General features: G+C 35.0%; 1 protein-coding gene across 1 annotated transcript; it reads right to left on the bottom strand.

Moving 5' to 3' along the window:
• Positions 1–1,188: 1,188 nt before the first annotated feature.
• LOC130961057 (AMP deaminase) lies at positions 1,189–10,859 on the bottom strand. The gene is made up of 20 exons (XM_057886700.1): positions 10,198–10,859; positions 9,124–9,299; positions 8,650–8,857; positions 8,310–8,488; positions 8,153–8,204; positions 7,920–8,047; positions 7,636–7,815; positions 6,683–6,750; positions 6,435–6,577; positions 5,706–5,767; positions 4,893–5,006; positions 4,466–4,606; positions 3,883–4,035; positions 3,541–3,594; positions 3,340–3,450; positions 3,082–3,255; positions 2,889–2,969; positions 2,322–2,420; positions 1,960–2,070; positions 1,189–1,716 (listed from the first exon to the last, which is right to left on the bottom strand). Exons 1-19 carry the CDS (start codon positions 10,559–10,561, stop codon positions 2,002–2,004), a joined length of 2,556 nt encoding a protein of 851 aa, XP_057742683.1. The 5' UTR covers positions 10,562–10,859; the 3' UTR covers positions 1,189–1,716; positions 1,960–2,001.
• Between the last annotated feature and the right edge of the window lie 603 nt (positions 10,860–11,462).

Below are 11,462 nucleotides of genomic sequence, written 5' to 3' on the forward strand. Positions count from 1 at the left end.
CCTTTGATGGAGTAATATTCTCTTCAACAATAACAGGATCATTTACAGGGTGCTCTGTGTATAAGTAAATTCGGTTACCATTCTTCACAGCAGTCTCATATAACTTAACTATGTCCATATCAACCCTTAACAATTTCAACCCATTATCAAGCTCCTTACCAGGTTCTAGCCAATAAAAATCAATAATGGATGTATATTCAATGTCCCTTAGCAAATCATTTATGAAAAATCCATTGAGAGTATCCATATTAACCCTCTCAATCTCTGTTACTTCCCCACCAACATACCCAAGCTTCCCACATGGACCTCGCTCAAATCTCCCCTATGATTAATACACAGAGTAATATGCACAGTGGCCATTCCTGCAACCAATACAGTATAGATATAAGGTTCCATCCCATGTAATTACAGACAACAACATAGCAATTGAAAATCTAACCCTAACCCAAAAATTCTGAAAACATTCTAAGATGAAAAAACTGGTAATCGCATACCTCTGTTCTCTATGGAGTAACGATGGTGGACTATGGATAGTGGACAACGAGATGCATACAACAATGGACTACGGGTAGTGTGGACGGCGAGATGCAGACAATAGTGGCCTGCGGGTGGTGAAGCAACGACTTGATTAAACTGGAGAAATATCTCTGTTGCGAAATGGAGGTGCTCCAGTCTTCTTCTTCAATTTGGAATGGCAGTGGTGAGTGGTGACAACAATGGAGCTCTGCTAGGGCACAGAGAGGGTGTAAGGATTTTTTTTCTATTTCTTAATTAAGAAAAAAAGAGTTACACGTAGATAGGTTTGGAATGGTTTTGTTGCCACGTAGGTTCGGATATTAACGGACCAAGTGCGAAACCAAAATCAGGGTATTTCTGGCACACGAAGGTCATCTTTCATGATTACAAGGTGAGTTTCTTACTTCTATGGTTATATTTGTCAGCGTTTGTATCTTTCGTGGGTACAAATGGTTATTTACTCATTTCTAAAACTTATAATCAGATTGTCTCACATCTTCTAAACTTTTATGTTAGATTGCCAACGATTTCCAAAACTTATTATCAGATTGTCACATTTTATCCCTAAACTTATAATTTATTTTGGTGCTGTTGTGACGCGTTCAAGTAGAATGTGCATGTACCTCACAGTAATAAATAAATAAATAATGTTATTGAAATGGTTGCACAATATGCTTCCAATTCCATCCCAACCTTCAATATTGGGATTTCAATGAAGTTCATTTTATTTATGGTATAAATAGTATAAACCTCAACTCTCACCCTCTATCTAGCTCAGGCATTGAAATATTGCATGGCATTATCAAATATGTATGCCAAAAGTGACAGGCTCCCAGTTTTTATCAACCAAGGGAGGGGATACTATATGGACAAAAAGAGAGTCAAAATTTTGAGAGAGAATCTCTCTTCCCTCTGAAGGTCGTAAAGTTATATATTTACAGCAGCAACAGGCATCATCATTTGCCCAAAGCTTGCAGTTATTGCTAACACTACCCGTTTTACTTGTAGGCTTGTAGCCCATGTGAATACAAGAGAACACGTTCCCCAAGCCATGTTGACATGTAGCAGTGTAGTCCTTGATCCATGCTCAAGCTCGGTGGTCATGTAAATTACAAATTATGTATCTGCTTCAGCTACTAATATCTTCAGCCTGAGTGGTATCTTTGATCGCTGGACGAATTTGCAGAATTCAATCTCTACCTATTTGAAGAAATTCAATAAATATTGGATACTCGGTTATTGCTACATTATAATGCTAAAACCATTGGAATTGACTCCTCTAAAGTAAAAGTTAGTACAGTGAAAATGAGGGGAATAACTATCCTTTGGATCATTTAATAAGCCCATATAAAAAACAAATTATTGATCTAAGGATACTTAACCCCTCACTTTCTCATTATAACAATTCTGCATTTTAAAATAAACCAAATCCAAATTCACAACCTCCACTTGTTCAAGTATGCATCAATACATGCCTCTGGCATATTATTTGTCAATTTCTACGGGAATAATGGCTTTTCCCAAATAAACCTGTTGCATCTCCTCTCTCCATATCTGCAAGGACAGCAATCATACTGTGTGATTCTTGTCTAACAGATCACATGATGAAATTATTTTCATACACATTTATCAACCAATGAAATACAATATGCCTGTAAATTTGGCAAGCAAAAATCTCAATTTGTTTATAAACCATTTCAACCATACATGGAAAAAAAAAGAGGGGGGGGGGGGGGGTGTTAAATTATTAAATTCAACTCATAACAAGAGACACAAGTTAAATGTGTTAACCATTAAACCCATACCGTGTCGCGGAATTCCAACCGGATGTGAGGAACATTAGTTTTGTGAATGTCATTTCCGTTTGGCCCCCTCTTGTAATATTCCTTACCAATCCAGTGTGACTGAACAAAAAAAGGATTAGTTGGAAACAAAGTATCAGTTAGAAGAAAAACTAACTATAGTTTTTAAATAAACATCTAATATCATCATATATCATGCCACTACATATTATTTCAACAAAATAAAGGACGCATATTTATGCTTAATGTAATAACCAGTTTTGATACCATTACTATTTATTTATTCACTTTTTACCGTATACGAAAATATAGATAAGTTTTGAGGGGTTTTCTTTTTCAGTGTATATATAACTGAACTGTATCAGAGATTCAGAGTTCAGTAACAAAATTTAAAACCATATACGCTAAGATGATCGTGTTAAATATTGATTGAATTTTCGGTCAACCTCATCCATTAAAAGGCCATTGCGGGATACATTGAGTACACGTTTGGACAAGACAAAACTAAGTTATGACTTGAGGTTGAGGGTACAGGATTCTTATCCAGGAGAGACAGGATAAAAGATGTACCTTTAAGGCATGCGAGAAGCCTGACTGATAAACTGAATTGCGGGCAATTTCACATAAATCACATGAGCTCAACTTCCAAACCTGTAAAGGAAGGAAGTGTCCTGACTGTGAGCACTGTCTTCCTATATATATATATATATAGAGAGAGAGAGAGAGAGAGAGAGAGAGAGAGAGAGAGAGAGAGAGATCTCACGGAAGCAGCTATACTGTACTCTTCAACCAATGGTTCCTTTGTTAAATGAATTTGGAGTGGATCATCAGTAGAAAGTGAAACATTCAAACCTCGTAAGAAGAACATTGGAAAAGGGTTCCTGTGGTAATCTAAGAATAGGGAGTTATTGCTCAGGGGAGACATTGCCAATCCAATCTGATAAAAAAAAATCCAATGAAAATTAGTCACTACAAATATCTCAAGTTCACAACTAAGTAACCAGTTGAAAAAGGACAATACCTGGGCTAAATAATACAAATATTGAAGTACAGGAGATTTTCTCAAATTGATTCCATGTGCAATGTTATGGGCCGTAAGAAAGGTTGCAGCAAGATGATCAATATCCCCAGCCTAATGATAATATGATGATGCATCAGGTTTCCATATAAAAATGAACAAAGAAAGAAAGAAAGAAATATACTCTGGGTATCCAGTATATACCTCTCCAGAATGTGGACGGAATTTGATTGTTGTCATTCCTTTTGATTCCCGAAGCTGAGAAATATTCATAAGGTTTAAAGTTGGTGCATCAAAACAAAATTGAAAAGAAACAAGTGATGTATAGACTGTCCAAAGTAAATGTCAGATCTGAATGACTGCAAGCATTAATACAGTATGATTTGACAATTATGCAATTCAAGCTGAATTGCATGCATTATTGTAAGATATTAACAAAAAAGAATGCTCGTTATAAAAATGGATTTATGCTCTAATAATAAGAGTGACTACCTAAGCACCAAAAATTGATACTAAAACCTACAGTTGTGGATAAAAACCATATACCTTGTTTAAGGTGTAAAGATTAGCATAACAGTAATACGCATAGTATGAAAATGCTGGGTTGAATACATTAGTCCATTGAGCAGGTGTGGGCATGTGTTTTGTTGGCCGTCTTTCGGGTTTGCTTTCATCATCCACCAAATCCAACCCAACCACCTGTAAATGTAAATAAATAAATAACCAAATGATTAATATATAGTGCAAGAGCAAATATGACTGAGGTCAACTTGCACAATGCATAGTTCTAAACATCCACATTCCCTTTGATATTTAATTAGCGAACAGGTAACAAAATACAGACCTAAATCAGCAGGCAATAAGTTATAATCTTAAGGGAATGAACAGCCATTGTATGAAAGGCAGAACTAACACAGATTTTGGTCTTCTGAAAACATAAGTATCATAAACTTGGTCCAATGAAGAGCACTTCAAATTGGTCACCAAAGCAACCAATTTAATGCTTAAAGTGACGTGATGAACTATTTTGAAATTAGAGGATCAAATCAAACTACTGACACTTGTTCCCGTGGAGGAGCAATAGATGTTTACTCCAAAAATGAATTCAAAGTGTAGATGAGAAACAAACCTGTTTTAAGAAAACATGAAGCTGAGGATGGGAATCAGGATCAACAGTAACCTCAAAGAGAGGAATAAAGATATTGTCAAGCATGTTCTGGAATGAGGTAACAATTCCCATTTCTTTGTACACATTGTACAACCTTGGAAGCTGCAAGACAGATTTTATAAGAAATATATCAATAGACAAATGACAACATTACAATCAGTGCAAATTAAGCCAGAAAATGTTTTACTCGTAATCTAAATTAGAAAACAGTAAAATAAAAAACATGAAAAAAAATGATATGGAGCTGAAAGCTATGATATTGAAAATGAGCAAATCAGATGGTATGAATTAATGCATGAAAACTAAGTGAAGCTAAAAATAAAACCTCACCATAAATTGTGATAATAAAACTGATATGCGATTTAACCAAATAAAAGCTAGAAAATACCTGAATTAACCAAACAACATTCTCGCTGTACAAATCATTATTCACTATCCAACTAGCTAATTGGTCCCATTCACTTTGCTTCCTACCATATATTGATATTCTATATTCAGCCATCTGCAAATAAATTAGGTAAGGAAAGACACAAGTTAACAAGCATCTAGGAGGGAATCCCAACAAAGTACTGATAAAGAAATGGAAATAAATATCAACAACAAAAACTCATACCGCTACATGGGAAAATGGGAAATCATAAAACCAAAAAATGCAAAATTCTATTTTTTAAATAAATAAAAATAAGAAAGGATGCTTCATCCAGTTGCTGATAGTTCACAAAAATTAAGAATCTGAATTTTAATTTGAAAAGAAAAATGTTATGAATAAAAAGGCTAAGACTTAATTTAAACAGATTGGCCAATACTAATAGAAAAACTAAATTTAAGTAGACCTTTCCTTAATATAAAATAATCAAAGTTGTATTTAAAAAATATTAGACACACATGAGGAAAAGGGAGGGGGGGGGGGGGGGTACAACTATGCTAGTTAGTAGCCTGCCTTTTCATGGAACTTGAATCAGAATTGAAAAAAACAAACATACATGATAGCAAAGCCAAGTTTACGAAAACTATATACAAAATAGCATAGTAAGAAACTTGTCCATGTTAATTTTAATGCCCGAGGAAAAGCACATAGGAAACTAACACCTAAAACGGTTTAAATTAAATTAATTCAAAATTAAATAAATAAATAAAAATGAAGTGTTCTACTTGAATTTTAGAATTTTATGTTGTAACATGACAGGATATGGGAAAGCACCTGATATTTACTGGCAGCGAGATCAGAAAACACTTGCTTTGTCAACTCACCAAGGAAACGACCTATTTAATGCAAGACAATAGTTTGAGCGCTAGTAAGTAATGATGATAAAAACCGAATCAATCAACAAAGATCATAATAATGAACTCCAACATGAATGCCGAAACACTTTGTCAATATCCCCATATTATTACTTTGCAAGACGTTCTTATTTGCTTCTTGAACTAATTCTTAATCCATAGATAGCGGTTGCTTTTGACAACAATCTAAAACTGCAAGTAGATATAGCTTTTATAAAACCAACCTAATGAGTTCAACAACCAAAATAAAGCTAATTAATATAGATCAAGTAGGCTTGAGAATATATTCTAGAAAATCATTCAACTAGCACCCAACCAACTTTTTTTATCCAAGTTTGTATGGATATGGCTTGGTGAAATTAGACAGCTACTAACAAGTTTCAATGTTTCGCAGCACAGGAGGGTTTTTTTTTTTTCTTTTTCCACACAGCAACTGTCCTCAGATGGACTTTATTGAATTTTAGCATGTTAGATAAAATCCTTATTTGAAGTAGAATGTAACAAGTAAAGAGACTCCAAAAAGCCAACAGGTTTTCTGCCACTGTGACTATTTATAAATAAATAAATAAGTGACTTACATAGGACTTCAAAATGTATAATACTGAACCCTAAACTCTAAAATAAATGTACAATTCTGAAAGGAAATTACCTTGAATGAGATTATCCTGCTTTAGAAATATCTCCCTGAGCCTACTTTGACCACAAGGATTGTATTTAAGATTGAACTTGTCAAAACGATGAAATGTACTCTTGTCTGCGTGAACGTCCAAAAGGTCAACATTGAGGTCATATCTGTAAAAAATATGTTCAAAAAGCAGATTAACTTGCAGAAGCTTAATGCTACCAGATTCATTTATAAATTATGATAATAATAGAAAGCACAGAATAAGATCTTACCCAGTTAAGTCCAGACTCTCAAAAACTTCTTTCAAGGTCAGATATGTCCCATCTCTAAATATTACAACCTGGAAAAGTTAAGATTATTCACAGTAATAATCTTCCTAAAATACAACTCACATGATATTAGTAATCAAAACGGTATAATAAAAGGCATTTGGTATTGACTTCTGCAATGATGATAATCAGTTGATCATTTTAAGTATCCTGAATGTCGCAAGTATTTCAGCAGTATCATCTATCACATTCATATGTTGAATTAACAATCCAAATTTCTATGTTTATAGAAAAATTTACTTCATATCACATATCAAGAGATTTAAGTATCTTAATTGTATTACTTAAGACAATGGAGAAAGAAAGGATCATGTACACCATAAGATTCAAACAGGTTAGTCAAAACAAAGGTATGTTTTACGCTTCATATGCAACAAAAAATGTACCTTTAAAATTTAAAAGTAAATTTTATCGCATTGCCATTAAACCAAATATGTTGTGTGAAATGGAGTGTTGGATGGTAAAAGGTGGACACGAACATAAGTTTAGTGTGACCAAAATGAAGATGCTTATATGGATGAGTAGCCATACTTGAATTGACAGCATAAGAAACGAGGACAGAATAAGAACAGAGGACATGAAAGAGAAAGCCAAAGTGGTGCCTATTGTTGAAAGAGGGTGGAACTTATCTTTAGATGGTTTGGATATGTAGGGAAAAGACCAGTAGAGTATCCAGTCATGAAAGTAGATCAGATGGGAAATATACCAGTGGTTAGGGGGAAAAAAGACTTGAGAAGGCTTTGAATGAGGTTATCAAGAGATTTAAACAGAAATGAGTGTACTATCATGGTAACTTAGATTGTTTCGAAAGAAATGTTGCTTGATTTATGATTTATCTATTCAGCCTTAAAGAAAATCATGTTACAACAGGATGATAAAGTGATCTGAACTATCACCTCATCAGGCTCTTTCCTCAGCTTTGATTTTATGAACCTTAAAAGATGTTTCTGATTCATGCATGCTGAGTGATGGACATGTGTATCAACTTTCCTAACATTATAGAAGTCTCGATGTGGAGCACTTTTCTGAGCGAGAAATTCCCTATCAGCATTTAGCATCAAATGAAGATTGAATTTCTGCATGCAAAATGTAAAGAAAAATGTCAAACAACCACATGATTCCAATCTTCAATTTAAATACACTTTATTAGTTATATCCAGCATGTTCAAGATGCTCTTACTTGTTCTAGAAGATTAAGCCGATGATGGCATAAAGTTCTGATATTCCCTGCTGCTATGACTCGAAGTATTTGATGAAGATCAGTGAAAAATGTAGTTGCATTGGCAACAGGAAAAAGCTCATCTTTGGCTGCAATTTGTAAGCAGGAACGCTTAAGAATACCAGCTAGAGTGGTAAAATCATTTTAAAAGAAAAATATTACATAAAAGAAAGTTACTCTCCTTAGCTACTTACCGTCTCTATCTGGATATACATGAATAACCCCATCTTGCATTTCAAAGTAATGCTGCAGGACAAGAGAAATAATGCTCATTTAATCAGAGGATATAAACTAGGATATCAAGTTTCACATGTGGAAATCTAGAAAATAACAAAAATGGAAAGAACTCACGTCAGACTTTCCTTCAAGGGTGTAAAAGAATGGGTCTGGGTTAGGCTTTGGGGTGCAAGGATCGGATATAACTTCTTTCTCCCATGGAGCAACATCTTCTTTAAAAACATATCTTTTTCTCATTTCAAGGCATTCTTGAAGAACCACATAGGCTTCAACTTCATCAGGTGATGGGGACTCTAAACAGCAATAAAAAAATCATTACAATTTGCTATATGGTTTTCTTCAATTACAAATATTTTCAGTAAAAAGGCATTTGAATTAAGCAGGTTATATACATTCCATAAGAAACCCCTAAAAGTAATTTATTACACTCAAGATAATAAGCAATATTTCATACCAAGCGGAGTGATTTTCAGTCGTGCAAAAACTTCTTGCTCTGGTTCCTTCCTCAGGATGTCAGCTGCTATTGGATCAGGCTGCACACCATGCAGATCACCAGAAACGCTATGTGATCTGATCATACTTGAAGGTGCAATTGCCATTTGCTCTCCATTGGCATTAACATGATCAGGTAAAGACTCATATGGGTTTTTACCTTCTGGCCCCTGCATACATTTTAACATCCAAACTCTTTACTTTGGCAGACATTGAACATTACATCGTCTGAGAACTGAAGCCTAGTTAAAGAGTAACATGGAAAAAAAATAAGGTGATTCCAATCAAGGGAGAAGCAAAAATATGTAGTAATTGTCCTACATCACAACGTGTAATATAGGACAGAGAATTCTTATCCCATAAACAGAAAACTTTCTTTTACATAGAGTATAAATAAATGCTAAACAGAATGGCAAAAAGTGCATAACAGACTTACAACATTTCCATTTGTATGCAGATATGTTGTATCAAGTTTAACACTGTCTCCCAAATTATCATCATCATCATCTGATCCGTCTACACTTTCAAAAGCGCTAGCACTTACAACAGGAGATTTGGGAGAAGTTGGTCTTAAAAGACTTCTCTTAAAGGAACCAGACTGTGCTGATTTTCCTGTAAGGTTATCTTGGTCAGGAGAAAGAAAAAAGAACAAAAAAGAAATGAAAAAAAAAAAAGTAAAGAACCCTTTTCTGTAACAGGTGGTCTAGAGCATCTGAAGTACAGTATACAGTATAAACTATAAATCCAACATAGTGGCAACAAAAGATGAATGCTACTCACTCCACACCTCTACACCAACACCATATATTGATGCTAAATGTTTAAACTACAAAATTTGCAGGGCAAAACACAACAAACAATTATAAGTAAATCTCAATTCCGGGAACTCGCAAAGGTATTATCAGTAGGAAATAAATTTGCGTTTCCTTAGAGAAACAGTGATCTTTGAAAAACTGTCTAGCTGAATTCCAAGGTGGGATATCACCGGAATATGCTCCAAGAAGACTGATACTTCAGCTTACTTCCCTTACTCTTTCTTTCCCTTCTGAAGTTATGTGATTTCTTAGTTTTATTTATTGGAACCTGCTGAATAAAATTGTTCCTAAATTTCAGTGAACAGTTATTAAGTCTAGAATTGAACTGTTATTGATTGTTATGGAGACCTGTCTATAAACAGAAAATATTCTCATTTCTTCGCCTTTCTTTTCTTTTATACCGAAACTATCATCCATTCACCTAAAACAAAAATACCAGCTTCCAGAATACTGTCTCGTATTCTTTTCCTAACATCGTGTGAACTTTCTGTCGATAATACATAATAAACGCAAGCCATTTTGAAACTTCAAAATTGGTCTACACACTGCAACATTATCAATTGAACACCAAATAATTTTCCACAATATAGCTCAACTCACTGAGTCAATGCTCAATCAACAATCAGTGTCAATAAAACGCACCAAAATCATCACATAATAATAACCATTCAGAAGTTCCATCATAGTAGCCATACCTTCGCGGAGAGTCTGCAGTCGCGGCAGCCCCGCCGGAATCCCCTCAACATGAAACGCTCCGTTCCGCTTCTCCTCTCCATCCAGTCCGCCGCCGGAGACCGTCGCCACGTCCGGCAGCGACGCCGAGCTCCACCGATAACCTCCGCCTCTCTTCCTTCTCGCACCACCGCGCCTCTTCTTCAAATGCATCGGCGACTCATCGCCTCCTTCCACTCCGCCGCCAGCAGCCACTTCCTTCTCCACCGTCTTGGCAAACTCCAGCAGCTGCGACAGCGTCTTGCGGTGCATATAGTACGCCGACATAGCCACGACGGAAGCTCCGACGAGTGCTGCCATGGCCAAATGCACCGCGTAAGTATCCATTGCTTTCGATCACAACTACTTCTCTCTCTAGAAAGAGAGAGAGTATGCTTCAGTACTTTCTCTCTCTATAACCGCTTTCGGTTTTTCTGTTACGGTGGTTCACGGAAACGGAATGGTCCGCGGTCCTAACTTAAAATCTTAAATATAACTATGGCGAGAAGAGAGAGAGGGATAAGCGTAACTAAAAAGCATAAACCCTACTAATGAAAGCGTGCGTATGTTTTGTTTGTTAGTTATGGTGATTGTTATGGGTTTGAGTTGGGTTGGGTTATTGGAGCTGAGTGCCTCAGTGAGCTCTGTCCACTGTGTTAAAATGGAGGCAAATGTGGCTCCGCCTCTGCTATTTATAGCGCAAACAACAAATGCAAGATGACGTGTACTTTTTTTCAATGTCTATCTACCCGACTCTAGGACCTAGGTTTCTTTTTTTCAATAGAAAAAATTAAAAAAACAATTAACGATCAATTATTAGGGATTTGGTGGCCTTGTGAGTTTTCCAATTTTTTTTTTCGAAATTTCACTCTCAGCTTTTTGGTGGTGGAAGGGGCGAAGGGTAAACTAAAAAGGAGGAATGAGAAAATGATCTGATTTGTTTGCACGGTTTATTAAAATTTAATGACCTTTCTCTGCTTTTGGAAATATATATTTGGGCCGTTTGAAACTTTAGAAGTAATTTTTTTTTATTTTTGACTTATGAAAAGTAATAGTATTAATATTAAGTGTAATTTTTAAAATTAAATTACAATTTTTTAAGAAGTTATTTAGAAATTTATAGAGAAGTTAAAAAAATAACTTCTCTCATAATACTTCTACTTTTCATCACATTTCTATAAAATAAGTATTTTTAAAATTAAAAATTTAAATATAAAATAATTTATTTATAAATTATTTTTAATAAAAT

The sequence above is a fragment of the Arachis stenosperma genome, chromosome 2 (assembly GCF_014773155.1).
Source record: "Arachis stenosperma cultivar V10309 chromosome 2, arast.V10309.gnm1.PFL2, whole genome shotgun sequence".
Taxonomy (NCBI): domain Eukaryota; kingdom Viridiplantae; phylum Streptophyta; class Magnoliopsida; order Fabales; family Fabaceae; genus Arachis; species Arachis stenosperma.